At 36.0% G+C, this 19,080-nt stretch overlaps 2 protein-coding genes and 2 long non-coding RNA genes across 4 annotated transcripts in view; all 4 read right to left on the bottom strand.

Moving 5' to 3' along the window:
• LOC107699422 (Abelson tyrosine-protein kinase 2-like) overlaps nt 1-8,647 on the bottom strand; it is a 28,696-nt gene extending 20,049 nt beyond the window's left edge. The window contains exon 1 of the mRNA XM_016500678.1: nt 7,801-8,647. Within this exon, the coding sequence (XP_016356164.1) occupies nt 7,801-8,038 (238 nt within the window). The 5' untranslated portion in view covers nt 8,039-8,647. The remainder of the gene's footprint in view (nt 1-7,800) is intronic.
• Nucleotides 8,648-9,377: 730 nt separating this feature from the next.
• LOC107699451 (uncharacterized) lies at nt 9,378-11,228 on the bottom strand. Its single transcript, XR_001635460.1, has 2 exons — nt 10,930-11,228; nt 9,378-10,839 (listed from the first exon to the last, which is right to left on the bottom strand). It is a non-coding gene; the product is annotated as an uncharacterized LOC107699451 (long non-coding RNA).
• A 788-nt stretch (nt 11,229-12,016) lies between these two features.
• On the bottom strand, nt 12,017-13,615 carry LOC107699458 (uncharacterized). The gene is made up of 2 exons (XR_001635461.1): nt 13,568-13,615; nt 12,017-13,477 (listed from the first exon to the last, which is right to left on the bottom strand). It is a non-coding gene; the product is annotated as an uncharacterized LOC107699458 (long non-coding RNA).
• A 6-nt stretch (nt 13,616-13,621) lies between these two features.
• LOC107700347 (sterol O-acyltransferase 1-like) overlaps nt 13,622-19,080 on the bottom strand; it is a gene marked incomplete at its 3' end in the record, with an annotated part of 21,465 nt that continues 16,006 nt past the window's right edge. The window contains exons 7-15 of the mRNA XM_016501979.1: nt 17,761-18,043; nt 17,500-17,578; nt 17,347-17,428; nt 17,127-17,172; nt 16,867-16,996; nt 16,612-16,709; nt 16,408-16,506; nt 15,858-15,993; nt 13,622-13,713 (exon numbers count right to left, since the gene is read on the bottom strand). Of these exons, the coding sequence (XP_016357465.1) occupies nt 13,622-13,713; nt 15,858-15,993; nt 16,408-16,506; nt 16,612-16,709; nt 16,867-16,996; nt 17,127-17,172; nt 17,347-17,428; nt 17,500-17,578; nt 17,761-18,043 (1,045 nt within the window). The remainder of the gene's footprint in view (nt 13,714-15,857; nt 15,994-16,407; nt 16,507-16,611; nt 16,710-16,866; nt 16,997-17,126; nt 17,173-17,346; nt 17,429-17,499; nt 17,579-17,760; nt 18,044-19,080) is intronic.

The following is a 19,080-nucleotide window of genomic DNA, read 5'->3' as shown; positions in this document are numbered from 1 at the left end:
TTAAAAACTGCTCATGTTGCATGTATGCAGCATCTTTGTTTGGATCAAGATTAAAATGCAGTGGTTGCCTCTAATTTTAAATGGAAAGAGCACAGACAAAGCCTTAGTTTGTTGTATATGAAGAGATTTATTTTATTTGTGTTACTTATTTATTTGATTTGGGGCTTGTTTTAAAATTTCAAGCCCCAAATCAAAATAAAATTTCTTGTTTAAAAGCTTTTGTCCAAAGCGACTTACAAATGAGAACAATAGAAGCAATCAAAACCAACAAAAGAGCAATAATATGCAAGTGCTATATTGGTATATTATTATCGTGATATATTTCAATTTCACAAAGAAATGTTCAGCATTTTGTCCAAGCAATAATAAAAGGACACATTTAATTTATAATTTGTCTTAAATCTCATTTTGTAAAAAAAAATAAAAATAATCGTGAATCGAATCGAGAAATCAAAATCGTGAATCGAATCGAATCGTGAGTTGAGTGAATCGTTACATCCCTAGCTTGATAAGTACAGAGAGTCTCTCTCTTGCCCCCACCCACCCATGCACGATAATATCGTCTATCGGCAATCTCACGGACTGGCGATATGACGATTTGAAAAATGACCATATCGCCCAACACTAGTACGGATTGTACATCTTATGCAAATTCTCTACAAGTATGTACAAGCATAAAAATCACACACAGACACACACACACCCTACAGCTTAAAGGTACTTACAAACACTTATGCAACACAACACCGCTTCAAGACACTTACACGCCCCATCAGAATCAAATTCGATGTTCTTTTCTTTACTAGAGCAATGTGATATTTGCATAATTTCGCATCATCTTTTCTCTACTGCAGTCAACGGTAACTGTGACAACTGCAAAAGTGTTAGATTGTAAAAGTGTGTCAGGTTTTAGTTAACACTGCGATGTAACCAGAAGGTGTGACATCAATGAAAAAGATTTTCAGATTTACATATTTACACACTTAATCAGATGATCCTTAATCTCTTTCCATCCTTGTCCTCTATCGCTCGGTCTTTGCTTTGAGTCATTTTTTGTGCAGAGAGCATCCAGACCTGTGGCTGCTCCCACTGAATAACATCTACCTCAGCTTACACAAATCTGATGCACCGTTGATCTGGTTGCCACAACAGAGTGGGCAGCACAGAATCATATCTTCCAAATCTGATGAAATTTTCACACCATCCGCATCCTCTGGTTCTTAACAGCTAAATTGCTCATTCCATATGTGCACTGATTAAATATAATTACATAATGAAAATGTTTGTGATTTATGCAATACCATTCCATTTGGATGTTTCAAGAAATTAATACTTTTATTCACCAAGGACACATTAAATTGATTTAGAGTGACAAGTAAAGACTTTTACATTGTTACAAAAAAGTTCTATTTCAAATAAATGCTGTTCTTTTGAATATTTATTTATCAAAGAATCCTGAAAAACCTTTCACAGTTTCCACAAAACATTAAGCAGCACAACTGTTTTCTACACTGATAATAATAAGAAATGTTTCTCGAGCTCTGAATCAGCATATTTTAATGATTTCTGAAGGATCATGTGATACCTAAGACTGGAGTAATGGCTGCAGAAAATTCAACTTTGCCATCACAGAAATAAATTACATTTTAAAATATATTCAACAACAAAAGAGTTATTTTAATTTGTAATAATATTTCACAAATAAAAACAATAATTGATTAAACAAATGCAACCTTGGTGTGCATAAGAGTTTATTTCAAAAACATTTATAAAAATTTGACAGACCCCACATTTTGATAGTGTATGTCACTTGCAAAAATAAAAATTTTAGAAATATATATATCAGAATACATGGCTAATTTGAAAGACTATCAATGGATAAAGATGCTTTTTGCCTCATAATCGGGTAATTATGACATCATCAACCAGCAAGGGCTATTTTTCTGCTAAACATAATAAATATGAATGATTCGTTTTAGACAAATCTCTTTGAGCACAAACATAGCACCTCTGTATGCAGGTCTAAAAAGAGCCTACTTAACCAAGCAACACCTAGTACAGGAACTGTGTTTCATATGGCATGTGAGAACAGTCATTTGAAGACATTTTGATGAAAGCTTTTAGAATACACATTTTCTAAGGAAAATAAACCGTGGTAGTTAAGCCAACCACGTCACCAGGTGAGGGTGACTGCATTAACTCGGTGCCATAGATAAGACAGCATAAGCCTTCAGTATTTAATGAGCCTGGTGGACTATACCCATTAGGGTTTATGGAGAGTAAATGAGACGGATGGATTGAATCAGCCAAGTGGTCTTGCAAGCAGGAAGTGTTGGCAGGCTGTGAAGGTCCTGCCTGAACACGCATCGTGACCTCAATAGTGCTAAGGAGGCGTCATCCATTTAACTACTTGTTGGGTGTTGACAAACCTGCCAGTGGATTTAATTATGCTGTACTTGACAGATCATAACATGTTTGACGTTGTCCGTTATCAATACCAAATGAGCTGTACTACAGCTCAAGGTGTGATAAAATTGTGATATAACACAGTGAATGAATTTTATTAGTGAAACGGAACACAGCATTTCAGAAACTTTCAGTGGAGTGAACATGACGCACAAAATAAACAAAAACAACCTTCACAATCACAACGGAAAAATGCACAAAGGCTGGGAACGGGAAGGATGACACTTGAACTAAGCAGATGCTAGGACACATCTCACTCTGATGATAATGCAGGTCTCCTGGATTTAACCCTAATCTCCCCTCTGTCCCATCTGATTTCACTACTGAATTGTGGGATTACTCACTATTCGTTCCAAGACATATCATAGTACTCATACAGCTACAGACGCTTTGTGGATGGGATTTAACTGGGATTCATTAGAACTACTTTGATGTGTGTGTGACCAAGAATGAAAGGCCAAACAGGGTTTTTATTGGGTCAAAAACTGCTTGTGGAGATATTTTAACTGTATTAAAGAAGAAGACGAAGACCTAAAGGCAAAGATGAAGACACGGTCATCTTTGGGGGAAAAAATAAATGAAAGTAAATAAATATTTTAATAATAATAATAATACAACAAATATTAAAACACAAGATAAAAACATAAAATAACATTTTATTTGACAGTCAAAAAATTTTCAGTGTCAGAAAAATGCTTTTAACTGTTTTAAATGTCCATGAATCAGTTCTTTCAAACTGCCCGTTTCAATGAATCAGTTCAAAGCACTAATTCAATGACTCACTTGCATCATCACACATCAAACCAGGGCCAAAAAGAGCTGAAAACAGCTAACAGATACAGAACAGTGACCGGTCTAGAGAGAAAAACATTGAAAATTACTGATCTGAAGAATGGCAACAGAGAAAGTCGCTGAACTGAAGTGTTCCTTGTTATCTCCATCACTGCCTCAACACAGAAGAATTACTCCAGTGTGTCATCTAATCCAGACTTTAATAAGGACGCAATGAAAGGATGGAACCGGATAATGCTGTTAAAATGATTAGGATTAGAGGATGGCTAGGAGAGCACAGGCACCCACTTTCACACCAGAGAGACAAAGATGAGTATCCATCCACATCACAACTGACAAGTGTATTATCAACTAGACATGTTAAAAAACTATAATGAACATTGATACTCTGTTTGAGCAGAGTGCCAAAAAAAGTGTGGCGTTCTAATGACCTCTAGTGGTGCAACAACAACCAAATCGAACCTTGAGCCAAGGGAGTCCCATCAGGTCTTCACAATAAAAGTCTGAGACTACTTTATAAAACAATCTCCTATCAAAAATGGATTGTTTAATCCAATTTAGTCCTTAATTCCTATCATCTTATATCCTGGGAATTTCACACGTGTCATAGTGCTGTCCATTTAATCCTTTAGGACAAACTGAAATAAAAACAGAGATTTATGTAACACAATTACAACTAAATTACAGCAGCACTATGCCTGCTTACCAGAAACAAAATGATGATGTGCATACAGCTCAAAAGCCATAACTTCACTCAAAGTCATCTACACTCCTCGCTCATATTTCTTTAATAGTCAGTTCGGACTGAATTCTCATTGGATGAGTCTCACTTGAAACCACTGCAAAATGTCAACATTGTATTAACTGTGCCTAACAGTGGACAAACAATGTTGTGGCTTCGAAATGCATAAATATAAAATCATGGAACTGCTTTAGACAAATTGTCTATGCATTTTATCTTCTGAAAGTATGCCCACTGAAGGTCCACACTGTTCTGAGCTCTAAAATGCAATCGTTTTTGGCTGCTTTGGACTACATTAAGTTCAGGGCTGCACTTTGCACCACCCTACTGAAATAATAAAAGCCTACTGGTACTGGAGTTGATAAATAAATAAAAAGAATGTGGAATTGGCCCTGTGACCTCAGAACGGCTGCAGGCTGACTCACTGGCTGTCTGCAGGGGGTGGGAGACGCAGACAGGACCACTCATTTATTCATTTATTCATTTATTCCTCTGTCTGACCACACAGGTCAATTAAGAACTATTTGTCACAGAGGCTTCTGATGGAATTCCACTAGTTAGAAAAATAGATGAATATTCTCCTGGATCTAATGGAATTTCGCTCCGAGCGTGACATGAATCATCTGTCGATGTCCTCCTGAATGCCCTATTGGGCCAAAAAGATTTGGGAAATCGAGTAGTCCACCTCCCCCTATGCCTTTGCGTAGTCATTAGACTCTGAGTGATGACCGCACTGCAGAGTTTCAAAATCAAACAGCAAAGAAGCTTACTGTTGATGCTGTAATAACAGAATGTTAATGACAGTACTGCGGTGATTCTGATACCTTCAGTGATTTCAAAGGAATATTTCATCTGAAAAACAAAAATTGTCATATTTACTCACCCTAATTTCATTCCAAAATCATATGCTGTTTTTTTAAGATCACAAAAGCATTTTTTATTTTTTTTTGATAAATTAATTAACATTATCACATTTGACTAGAGGTGGACCAATATTAATTTTTTAATGGCCGATGCTGCTATCTTAGAGAGCAGGGTGGCTGATATCACACACTTCTTTTAAAGATAGCCTAGTTAAAAATACATGCTGAAATGAAATTTTACATGATATTTCTTAGAAATAAATAATTTTAAAATAAACCAATATAAAAAACTAAACTTGATTTTAAAAAACAAAAAAGTATACTTTAGATAAGTTCTTAAATCTGTAATCCTATCATAGTATTTTTCACAAATAAAGAACTTGTTAAAAACATGACTAAAAAGAAAGTAATTGCTGTCGAAATACAAGTACCATTTCTGACACTCATTGGCCAAACAGAAAAACTTATCAGCCAATACTGATGATTTAAAAAATGCCAATTATCAGACAATATCACATCTTGCCGATATATTGGTCGACCACTATATATGACATAGAAGTTTTGTGTTCCTAGAAAAAATGCAATAACACTGCAATAATGTCTCTCGTTAACACGAGTTAATGCATTAGCCATCATTAACTAACAATGAGCAATGTTTTCATAGCATTTATAAATCTTTGTTAATGTGAGTTAATAAAAATGCAATTGTTCGTTGTTTGTTCATGTCGGTTCACAGTGCAGTAAAGTTAACATACAACTTTTGATGTAAAAAATATTAGTAGATGTTAAAATTAATATTAGGATTGTCATGTTAATGAATGTAGTTATGTTAACAAATTAGACCTAATTGTAAAGTGTTATAGGAAAAACTAAAAGCATACGGGTTTGAAACAACTTGAGGTTGCGTAAAGAATGACACTTTTTTATTTTAGGGGGAATTATCCCTTTAACCTTGCAGATGAGGCTCTGTAAGATTAAAGGGATAAACAAAATGTGATCAAGAGCATGATATTTTGGCATCATCCTTTAAATCAGCTAAAAACCTCTAAATCTTTACACTGAAAAAGCGATTTGTATTGCTCACTACTATTAAGAAAAGTCACAAATACAATTCCAGTCACTCCAACTACAGAGAGAAAAAAAAACAGTGTGTTTATTCCAAACAAACTGGTTTGACCGAGAAAAATTATTTGAGATCAGATCTCTCCTCTAGACAGACATTAAAAGATGTTCTGATTTCTAAAGACTTCAGCATCAGAAATAATGTGTGTCTGATGAAGCTGATCATGGCAGTTAGTCACCACTGGTATGACAGTCAGGCCTGTAACCCTACAATTATTATCCTGATTATTCAGATGACTTTCAGTCACAGCTATACGTCTGGCTATAAGCGATTAGAGTAAAAATAACTCATCTGCAGCCCTCACAAGTCAGTGTTTCCAGCCAAAGGGTTTCACTGTCATGATGTGACAAGCTCCTCCTTGGCGTTGATCAACCCACCCTGTGGAGAACAGACCAACACTGGGCACAACGCTTCAAAGAGACTTAACACAGCTCCTGGGCAATGGACAACAGACAACTCTGTTCATCTAATACCATCCAAATAGTGCTTCAGATAATGTCTCGACAACTAATGTAATCCCAGCCACAGTCACAATAATCCCAACAACACCTGGGATATGAGATTTCTGAAAAGATAAATCTGCGTGACACATTATTGCCAGACAAACAGTATTACGATCAAATATGTGTTTTGTGTTACTGCCTGAAACAAATGAGTCAGTGAAATCACTCACGAGCGAAATCCGAGAAAGTGGTGGCTTCCCCAGCAGCTTTCCCACCAGCATGTGCTTCATAAGAGACAATAAATGCCAGTCCCTATCAAATAACAGCCATCAGATTGCATTTCTACAGTTAGGAGAGCATTGCGTCTGAACTTCCCCTTCTCAATTCAGTCACTGCCCTTATACAACCATAATCCTCTACATCAAATGGCAAATTTACACTGCAAAGATGGCACAGAAATGCTTCTGAAGTGGCAATTATGTGTCTTTACACATACTGTTTAATACTGCTTAACTATATACTTTTACTCTAGGGGCTAAGGTGGTCCGAGCAGGTATAATTTAGTCCCGACTTTTATGCAGCATTACATCTTTACACAGAATTTTGAGCAGACACTGAGCAGCCTTAAATCAGCTGTTTAAACATGCCTAAAATGAGAATAGCAACCGCGTTAACATGCACATTAATTTTCTGTGAAAATTAATAAGAATGTGCTCATATTCCAATTATCTAAATATTTACATAAAAATACTTTTCAGCAGGAATATCTAAATACTTTTAACCAAAACATTAATTTTAAAGAGAAGATGATGCATCACCGTTACTGACAATGTTTGCATGCACATCTCAGAAGCATTTTGGATCGTTTTAAGTGACAGCACACTAATTTGTCATTTGGACAATGCTTATATCAAGAGATTCACAATAAACTAATTTCAGTGGTACTCCACCTCGAATGGTGTTATTGATGATATTACACAGCTCGACACATACTGGGTTCGAACATACTGCAACAGCACACCGTCATACTCTTCAAAGCCAGGTCCTAATGGAAGGTGACCAGACAGTATCCAAGCCTGACCACTTACAAAACCACATTTCGGGGATTGTGTAAGAAAACATAGTACGCTGCCTACCTAGAAAGCATATTTAGGGATCAAAGAAGTGTTCGAACGCATTCGTCATGTCAAAATAACACTGGCTAGATAGGCAGCACACTAGAATTGGCAACACATCCTGGAGTACTTCCGCTGATCCTGACGGACCCTTCTAAACCGGAGAGCAGATCCACACTTCACCGACTATGATAAGCATGTGTGCAGTGACTCAAAGTAATAAACATGCAAAATGAACACCGGAATGGGCTCATACCTGAATGCAGGGTGAAAACATTAATTCCTGGATCCAGCATGATGTTCGCTGCAGCGACAGCTGCGGCAGTTCTGCCCGGTGGCGTCCCGGTTATGTTGCTGCTGCTGCCGCCGCCGTCTCGGGGTCTCCTCCCGGAGCTGCTGGCCCGGTTCGATCTGCCCTGCTGCTGTTGCCCCTGCGGTGGGGTCTGGATCCCCGCAGAAGCCCCTTCTCCCACGCGGCCTACCTGTTGTCCCATCCTGCAAGTGTTCTGGGTGGGAAAATAACACAGATCCGTGGAAAGACCCGCCGTCCGTTTGGACAGATCACATCCCCAACGAACGACCCGCGGGACGACGGCCTGTTCTACTCGGGATGATAGTCTTCCCCTTCTTGGTCACCCCTCCTCCCCCTCTTCTTCCTCCTCCTCTTCTTCCTCCTCCTCCTCCTTTACCGGACCGGACCGAGTTCCGTTAGCTTAGCTTAGCAATCTGTGTATGTGTGTGTGTGTGTGTGTGAGCGAGAGAACCCACCCACCACCTAACAGCTAACAACACACAGTCTAATCGTTAAATTCTACTAAACGCAACCGGATAAGCGGCTCTGTTAAACGGGAACGTACGATCCTCATGCCCCCAGCACTGTTTCTCTTAAAGCGGACCCGTCTGGGGTCGTTCCGTTCTGCTCCAGCCGCTGCGCGCCCCCTCCGCCGCCGCCATCTTTACCGCAGAAGCAGTGTCGTGCGCTGCACGAGCCAATGACGGAGAGCGCAGCACACCATCATCGCAGGGATGCAACATGTAGTATGAATATTAACATAAGCAAAATTAAGAGAATTGTTGATTCATAATGTGCAATGAATAACATCCTAGGAACAATAACTGAGTAATGTAAACAGTACAATAATAAAAATAAAGAGGTGTTATTAAAGAGTTATATGTTATTAAAGCAATTTAAAGCATAGAAGCCTACTTCACTTGTATATCAATATATTTAATACTACAAGCTCTGATAGCAGGGTTGTTATAGTTAACTAAAACTAAAACCATATTTAAAAAAATTAATTTTCGTTACTTGAAATGAAATAAACATGAACTGGAAAAAAAAGCATTTAATTTCAGTTAGTTAGTTGCCAAAGCAAATTTTCTTATTTTCATTTAGTTTAACATGATGTATTAAAATAACTAAAAATAAAATAAAAACTATAGACATTTTAAAAACAAAAAAATTAAAATGATAGAAAAAACAACAGCAAAATTACTAAAACTTTCAAATAAAACGGAAAATATTAAAATAAAAACGAATTTAAAATATTAATAAAATATTAAAATAACACAATCTCTGTTTTGCTCTTAATTTAATTTTTTAGCTCTACCGACAGCAATGGCAAAATATAGTAATAGTCTTGATATTACAATAATAATCTTTAATTTTTGCAACATGATTTTTATCTGTAAAGAAATAACATTGTAATTCACTTTTCACATATGATTGTATACGGTCAAGTCACATAAAACATTAGCCTGATATTAACTGATATCTCCTCAATATACAACATGGTACATAGTGCATAAAAAGCAAACCACTATAGTCAGTTAAACTGTTTAATTGTCCATTGCAAAGCATGGTGGTACAGGCTACACGCTGAACATTTCACAAGATAAATTATGATGAAAATTTGTTTAAAAATGACATTCGTTTAGATTATTTCAAAATAGTTTTCACTTTTTTTGTTATGAAAATTACAGCCATCGACTATTCTGGAAATTACAACTGAACATTTACATGGCAGGTGCCATAAAGAAATAAAATCTAAAATGCTGTGTGCAAATATACAGTAGTTCTAACATTCAACTCTCCATCACCACCTGCCGGTCGTCACAGCTATTGCAAGTATGTTTTTAAAATATTATACAGACAGTCTCATACATTTTGTGGAACTGGAGAGAGTATTCACTCAAAACTCTTTTGTGCACTGATAAATGACATTCAAAAAGGCCTAGACTTTATGATGTTTTTTTTTTTTTTTTTACAATAAATACCCTGCATACTCTGGCAGTGTACATAATTTGTAACTAATAAAGGGATTGTGCTTGAAAACCATTAGTAATGATCACATGAGTGCAGCCAGCTGCAAAACCTCAAAACTTCCAAACATTTGATACCCTATTTTGTAATAAATATGTCCTAAAGCATGGCTTTTAAATTAGTATCTAATTAGTTTAGCTCTATGGAAAGGGGAAAAAAATTAAGTACAAATTTCCAGAACTCTTTAAGTCCAGACTACAAGTCTAACTCTTCAAACAGTAACTATGGTAAATAAAACTGGCAGAATGGAGAATTTCCACCCAAATCATCTTCATTTTAATTAAAAGTCTAGGAGTAAAAGGTAAGAAGTAAAAAAAAAACTGTTTCACAGCAGTATGGCACATAATTTAAATCCATTGGGGTTTTAGAATTCTCAACCCCGCTTGTAAACATTCTATGATTTTGTGCAGTCCAGGCAAAAACTGGTTAAAATGTACCCCATATCCATGGCCTCTGCAGTACTGGAATAACACTACAATATCAAAACACAATATCTAAGGATATCTAAGAAGTGGCAGTAAACAAAACACATTTACTGTATAATCTGATCTCAAATTTAGGACATCACAGAGGCTTCTAAAAAATAGAATCTCCAGATCAGACATAACCTAATGCTAACTAGACCGTCACATAGACATTTCAAAGGAAATACCTAAATATTCAAAATGCACATTATAGACATTCTACATTCTATTACAGATGTTTTCATAAATATTAAGATCTAAACAAATCAAATATCTAAGGCCTCTTTATAAAACGGTGTCCTCATGATTATAGAGTAAGATTGTCACTTTTCATTTTGTTTGGTCAGAGTGCAATACCTACAGAATGCTAAAAAAGTTCCAGAACGAGTAGAGTATAAATCCCATTCATCTTGTGGCTGGTGTTGTGGCTTTAGTGAGCATCTACAGCAGTGTTAGTCTATGGAGAACAAGTCCAGGATCGAGGTTTTAGCAAGTCTATGAAAGAAGGCTGAGGAAACAAAAATAAACCACAAATATATGAATAAATTCACAAACTATATTCACAGATGAACCCACCAGGCATCAAAACTTTGTTTACCTCTTGAATGGGGCAGAAGCGCTGTGCGTACCACTCCTGAGAGTACAGGCAGATGAGAACCCCCTGACCCAAGAACAGCGCAGTCCACATGATCACGTTCCAGATCGGCCCTTTTCTCCGGTCATTAAGAATGAAGTTAAACACCACTAAGAGAAATATGAGAGGATAAGAGATTTTCATATTCAGGCTCTGTCATGTCAATCAGTCATATAAAACAGAGTCCTTCTAACCGAAGCTCAAACCAACTTCTAGGTGGTTATCTGGCATCCCAGCCTGCCCAAGCTCGTTAAATTGGTCTGTTTGGATGGTTTTTGGTAGACCAGCTGCTGACTAGCTACCCTGCAAACATGTCCCTGCGGGGCCTATGCTGGCTTTTTATGTAAACAGTACAATAATAAAAATAAAGAGGTGTTATTAAAGAGTTATATGTTATTAAAGCAATTTAAAGCATAGAAGCCTACTTCACTTGTATATCAATATATTTAATACTACAAGCTCTGATAGCAGGGTTGTTATAGTTAACTAAAACTAAAACCATATTTAAAAAAATTAATTTTCGTTACTTGAAATGAAATAAACATGAACTGGAAAAAAAAGCATTTAATTTCAGTTAGTTAGTTGCCAAAGCAAATTTTCTTATTTTCATTTAGTTTAACATGATGTATTAAAATAACTAAAAATAAAATAAAAACTATAGACATTTTAAAAACAAAAAAATTAAAATGATAGAAAAAACAACAGCAAAATTACTAAAACTTTCAAATAAAACGGAAAATATTAAAATAAAAACGAATTAAAAATATTAATAAAATATTAAAATAACACAATCTCTGTTTTGCTCTTAATTTAATTTTTTAGCTCTACCGACAGCAATGGCAAAATATAGTAATAGTCTTGATATTACAATAATAATCTTTAATTTTTGCAACATGATTTTTATCTGTAAAGAAATAACATTGTAATTCACTTTTCACATATGATTGTATACGGTCAAGTCACATAAAACATTAGCCTGATATTAACTGATATCTCCTCAATATACAACATGGTACATAGTGCATAAAAAGCAAACCACTATAGTCAGTTAAACTGTTTAATTGTCCATTGCAAAGCATGGTGGTACAGGCTACACGCTGAACATTTCACAAGATAAATTATGATGAAAATTTGTTTAAAAATGACATTCGTTTAGATTATTTCAAAATAGTTTTCACTTTTTTTGTTATGAAAATTACAGCCATCGACTATTCTGGAAATTACAACTGAACATTTACATGGCAGGTGCCATAAAGAAATAAAATCTAAAATGCTGTGTGCAAATATACAGTAGTTCTAACATTCAACTCTCCATCACCACCTGCCGGTCGTCACAGCTATTGCAAGTATGTTTTTAAAATATTATACAGACAGTCTCATACATTTTGTGGAACTGGAGAGAGTATTCACTCAAAACTCTTTTGTGCACTGATAAATGACATTCAAAAAGGCCTAGACTTTATGATTTTTTTTTTTTTTTTTTACAATAAATACCCTGCATACTCTGGCAGTGTACATAATTTGTAACTAATAAAGGGATTGTGCTTGAAAACCATTAGTAATGATCACATGAGTGCAGCCAGCTGCAAAACCTCAAAACTTCCAAACATTTGATACCCTATTTTGTAATAAATATGTCCTAAAGCATGGCTTTTAAATTAGTATCTAATTAGTTTAGCTCTATGGAAAGGGGAAAAAAATTAAGTACAAATTTCCAGAACTCTTTAAGTCCAGACTACAAGTCTAACTCTTCAAACAGTAACTATGGTAAATAAAACTGGCAGAATGGAGAATTTCCACCCAAATCATCTTCATTTTAATTAAAAGTCTAGGAGTAAAAGGTAAGAAGTAAAAAAAAAACTGTTTCACAGCAGTATGGCACATAATTTAAATCCATTGGGGTTTTAGAATTCTCAACCCCGCTTGTAAACATTCTATGATTTTGTGCAGTCCAGGCAAAAACTGGTTAAAATGTACCCCATATCCATGGCCTCTGCAGTACTGGAATAACACTACAATATCAAAACACAATATCTAAGGATATCTAAGAAGTGGCAGTAAACAAAACACATTTACTGTATAATCTGATCTCAAATTTAGGACATCACAGAGGCTTCTAAAAAATAGAATCTCCAGATCAGACATAACCTAATGCTAACTAGACCGTCACATAGACATTTCAAAGGAAATACCTAAATATTCAAAATGCACATTATAGACATTCTACATTCTATTACAGATGTTTTCATAAATATTAAGATCTAAACAAATCAAATATCTAAGGCCTCTTTATAAAACGGTGTCCTCATGATTATAGAGTAAGATTGTCACTTTTCATTTTGTTTGGTCAGAGTGCAATACCTACAGAATGCTAAAAAAGTTCCAGAACGAGTAGAGTATAAATCCCATTCATCTTGTGGCTGGTGTTGTGGCTTTAGTGAGCATCTACAGCAGTGTTAGTCTATGGAGAACAAGTCCAGGATCGAGGCTTTAGCAAGTCTATGAAAGAAGGCTGAGGAAACAAAAATAAACCACAAATATATGAATAAATTCACAAACTATATTCACAGATGAACCCAAAAACTTTGTTAACTTTGTTTACCTCTTGAATGGGGCAGAAGCGCTGTGCGTACCACTCCTGAGAGTACAGAACCCCCTGAACCCCCTGACCCAAGAACAGCGCAGTCCACATGATCACGTTCCAGATCGGCCCTTTTCTCCGGTCATTAAGAATGAAGTTAAACACCACTAAGAGAAATATGAGAGGATAAGAGATTTTCATATTCAGGCTCTGTCATGTCAATCAGTCATATAAAACAGAGTCCTTCTAACCGAAGCTCAAACCAACTTCTAGGTGGTTATCTGGCATCCCAGCCTGCCCAAGCTCGTTAAATTGGTCTGTTTGGATGGTTTTTGGTAGACCAGCTGCTGACTAGCTACCCTGCAAACATGTCCCTGCGGGGCCCATGCTGGCTTTTTGCGGGCACAGTGGGCTAGGGCCAGCCCACACCAAACCTAAACAGGCCCAGAGCAGGCTTGTAGGCTCTCTGTGAGCAGGCCACACTAGCGGACTGTACACATTAATCCCATGATGGCCCAGTGTGGGCCAGCCCATTCGGGCCCAGAGCAGCTTTTGTATCCTTTGGGCCCATGCAGGTTTTGTGTAGGCAGCCCTGTAATGCAACTAGGAGAATACAAACAACATTGACTGGCCATTTTTTAGCCACTCAATTGAAGTGGAATGGCTCAAACCAAAAGAGACCGTTTCATATATGCCAAGGATCCTCAAATCTGGCTCACGAGATCCACTTTCCTGCAGAGTTAGTACAGTAACATGTAGCAAATTGAGTGCAACTACACTGTAAACAATTATTTAGCAGTTTAGTTTTCAAATTATTTTTTTATGTTGACAACTTACAGTTACTGAATTTGTTCATTCAACTTAAAATTGTAAGTTTTCACTGTCTCAACTAGTTTGTAAGTTGACTGAACTAGAGTATTTGTCATCTCAACTTAAAACAATGTGTTGAATAAATTCAATACCGATGTCATGTGCTCAACATCACTTATCGCGAGAACTCGTGAAGACCGTTGCAGACAGAAGACGCTGGTCAGAACAGGAAAAGCAAAAACAAGGAATACATTGATAAATAAACCATGACTGCATAACAGCAAAAGTAGGTGGCGATATGCACACAGGATGTAACGCCAAAAAACGGAAGAAGAAGAAGAAGAAAGAAGAAGGGAGTTAGCAATAACAAGCAGCAGTAGCCAGCATGGTTCACCTGCTGAACACATTGTGCTGTGTCCTGGTTGGGAAATGTGTCATTTCAAGCCCAGTCTAAAGTAAGGAGTTGTTGTTGTTTTTATTAAAGTGTACATTGCTGATGTTTTTTTGCAGAGATGTTACATGTAAGTATGTCCTATGTTTGGATGGATGCTAAGAGTTTAAGATAGTGTATTTGTATGCATTTTAGAAGGACTCTTTATTGGTGAGGTTCCACATCATGGTCCAGTATGAATATGGATTTAAAGTTATTTTCGCCGTGGGACCATAGTCTGGACTTTTTTTTTGACTGTTCCTGGTTAGGAAGAGTCTGGTGTTTGAGAGCTGTGGCGTGTTTTCATTACGAGAGGTTGGATTATTCATTTGCTATCAGTAAACTTCAGCTATGGACAGTGTTTGGACATTGATGAAATACAGATAAGACTTTCGCACACATCAACTTTCATATGACGAATCCTAGTCTTACATTGCTTTGTTTGCCTTACTTTTTTTTCAGCAGCAAAGTTCCTTGATTATTACGCCGGAATGAGAGCATAGTTCCTAGCCATATCGGCCTAGAAAATCGCAACTTTTCAATTTCCGTCGGTCTTACTACATGATGTAACTACAGAAGAGTCAAGTTTTAAATAGGAAAAATAGACAAACTCTTTGGTCATTTTTGAGCAAGATGCTAACGGTCTAAGAGATCGGCTGAATGGATTCGAAAACGGTAAAACTCAACTGTTTAACTCTAGGGGAGTTGGAAAATTAGCTTATTTTCAAAAATAGTGGAGTGTTCCTTTAAGTTATAGTAGCTGGAAAGTATTTAAAGTGAAACAGATGTATTGTTGTAGATTAATAGTGCGGGCCCTGTGTGGGCATAGTGAGGGCTTCCTGGGGGCTAAGTGAGGGCTGCCCGTGCAGGACCAGCGCTAAGGGGCCAACGTTTTGCCAATGAGCAAATTCTCAGGGGCCCTAAGGCTAGCCCTAAGTGGGCCCCGTAAAGGGCCAGTGCAGGCTTGTTTGCTGGGTAAACACCAGCTTGGTCAGCTGTAAAACCAGCTAAGACTATCTGTTTTTTCAGCAGGGATATTTGACATGCTCTTGTAGTATATGAGGTTCTTACTTCCAAAGCACATGAAGATGCAGAACAAGACAGGGTAGAAGAAGCCAAAGCAGATGGCCAGAACATACTCGTGCACCACAGCAGACACCGTAAAAACAACCAACATGGCCGCTGCACGGAATCGCTTCTGTGTCATCTGTAGACATGGATGATCACACATGGTTTAGCTTGAGTCCATTCAAATAAACCAAAAACAGATTGTTTAATAAAATACAGTACAATCGTCAAGGTCCAATCTGAAACACTGTTTACACCAATGAATTTCCATGTATTTTTCAGTAAATGGATGATTTCTTTAAAGAGTGCACTCAAAGTGCAGATTCTATATATAGCTGATTAAATAGAAATAAAAATAAAAAATATACAAAAATAAATTGAAACAACTTATAATGTATAAAAATTATAATAAAAATAAATTATAATAATTATATAAAAAACGAATTATAATCAGTCAATAAAGAGTAATGTATTTTAGAATAACTAAAGTCTTATAAAGAATAACTAGAATCTTTTATATTGTATTCTGTAACATTTTCAACTTATGACTTACCCACAGGAAGTCCCTGTAGACATAGTAATAAAGCCAGTCATGTACTACAACATTCCATGTGCGGTAATAGTTAGCAAATGAAGTGGAGTTCCACCAGTCCTAGAGAAAAAGCATTTTTCAATGAATAATCATATAATGGCAACATCTGCTTTTAAACAAAGCATATCTGATCATGTGGAACATATAACCCTTATAAAACCTTACCTTATAAAACATTCTGTCTCCAAATCGTAGCATTTCAGCAAATGCATTAAGCCAGCAATGCAAAAAGGCAAAGAATGCCAAGAATAGCACCAACACTCCTACAGATATAGAACACCACATTACACAAATTGCATTCATTTTTATACTTTTTTTTACTACATCTGTGACCATTCTCAGTGTGTACTCTTCTTATTTAGACATCTTATCAGTATAAAGGAATCTAAAGATGTGCAACATTTAAATATGACATTCTACCTGGCAGTATAGAGTTGAAGACACACAACACCATGGCCCTCAGATCAAAGAGCTGCATACTGATACTGCGGAACTGAGGGATACACAGCCGCACAAATATGTAATACGCATAAAACAAACACCCAAGCACCTGGAACGACACAGAAAAAAACACTTACTCAAGATTTCAACATCACATTTACCAAGCCTTCAAATATATATATATATTTTTTTTTTGTTTTAAATCACAACTTAAACATGTACTCTTTGAAAGAGCCCACCTGTGAAAATTGTGTAGCCACATAACCCCATCGAATACATGGATTTCTACAAGGACAAAGTAACATAAGTGGAATCCAAACTGAATTTAAAAAAGTAATATATAAATGTTATTTTTATTTATTACTTTTATCTACACACACACACACACACACACATATACATACATACATATATATATATATATATATAAAATTTAAAACCAATATTAGTGAGTCTTACCGTGGATAATTGTCTCTGTATATTAGGGTAGGTGCAAAGAGAAAGTAAATGTACTGGGTGAACCGAGGTACAGCTAATGAATCTGAAAAAAAAATATGAAGTTTTTATCGGTTTATTTTTGTGAATTTACTAACATCTAAGTAAAGATCTTACTTGTTTTGCTCCGTTCTAAGGATTGCACTCTTGGCACATTTTCCCTGATGAAAGAGTGAGCCTTCATTATCAGTCGCACCTGTTTAAAACAGAACCAATAGCAACAACTAGATTCAGCAGTGAAACTAAAATAAACATCTTCAATATTATTAGATTTCTAACAAGTAACAAATTCAAATAAACACATGAAAGCAGAAAATGGAGCAAGCAATAATCAACAGAGTGATATAAAAAAATCCTGTTGCTATGATTACTGAATACCTGTTCCAGAATAAGTATGAAGCATGAAGCAGGGGGAAGGCCGTTTTTCAGCACCACATATGTGGGTAGGAAACCCAAACACAGCCCCTGGTACAGAAGCAAGAGAGAACCAGCCAGCACTGTCCATAAGGCCCGATGGCTTGACGTGGGGTAAACACTGGCCCAGACACTGAGCAGTATATATGGAACCACAAGGGTGGACAGGAACATACACATCCATGTAACAACCACTAGGGGGAACTGGCCAAACGCGTACACCAACAGATCAAACTCAAGCACCAGTCTAGAGAGAGCAAGAAAGAAAGATTTTTGCGGTTTACACAATTTAGTAATCTTACTTGGAGTAAAAGGTTATTGTCTCACTTTACTCCGAGACAGACTGAAGGTACATGATAAACTAGAGAGAAAACACTTTTGAATCTTTTTGCATGTATCAATCAGAAGAAGTCTGATACAGTAATATTAATTAGCTTGTGCTGACATTGCTAAATAATTTTCCTAGACTGTCGTCACATTACATAAAAACTAAAATGTTCAACAAATTATTATTAACATGTATAAAATTATTTTAGTTAGGGAATTAATTCAATTAAAATAGTTACAGTAATAGCACATTACTTCAATACATTTTACATTTACATTTAGTCATTTAGCAGACGCTTTTATCCAAAGCGACTTACAAATGAGGACAATAGAAGCCATCAAAATCAACAAGAGAGCAATGATATGCAAGTGCTATAACAAGTATCAGTTACTGTAGCTTAACGCAGTACACGTAGCAAGGTTTTTATTTTATTTTTATTATATAATAAATAAAAAGAAAACAGATAGAAAAAGAATAGAGCAAGCTAGTGTTAGAGGCCTTTTTTTTGCTTTTGTTAATTGTATAATAAATAAAAAGAAAAATAGATAGAATACAAAAAGATTAGAAAAGCTAGTGTTTTTTTAAAGAAAACAAGCAGTTAGTAAATGAATAGAGTGCAAGTCTAAAAGGGGCTAGTTTTTTTATTTTTTTAAAGAATAGAATTAGAATAGAGAGTGCTAGAGTTAGATGGTCAAATATTTTCTCAATACATTATATTTCAGTATCTTAGTCACTGGTTTGTTCGATTCATTCTTTTTGTTCACACAAGCACAGATAAACATGTCGTTTTATTTCATAACTTTATCCTTACAGTAGCTAGAATACACTAAACTGTAACAGGGTTTCTGCAGACTTGAACAAGTTAAATTTAAGACTTTTTAAGACCTTTTTAATACCACCTTATATGAAATTTAAGACCTAAACCTGTAATGGAAATACACATTTTATTACATACA

The sequence above is a fragment of the Sinocyclocheilus anshuiensis genome, unplaced genomic scaffold (genome assembly GCF_001515605.1).
Source record: "Sinocyclocheilus anshuiensis isolate Anshui unplaced genomic scaffold, SAMN03320099.WGS_v1.1 scaffold477, whole genome shotgun sequence".
Classification (NCBI taxonomy): domain Eukaryota; kingdom Metazoa; phylum Chordata; class Actinopteri; order Cypriniformes; family Cyprinidae; genus Sinocyclocheilus; species Sinocyclocheilus anshuiensis.
The sequence above is the reverse complement of the archived record's forward strand: the minus strand, read 5'-3'. Positions and strand labels throughout refer to the sequence as shown.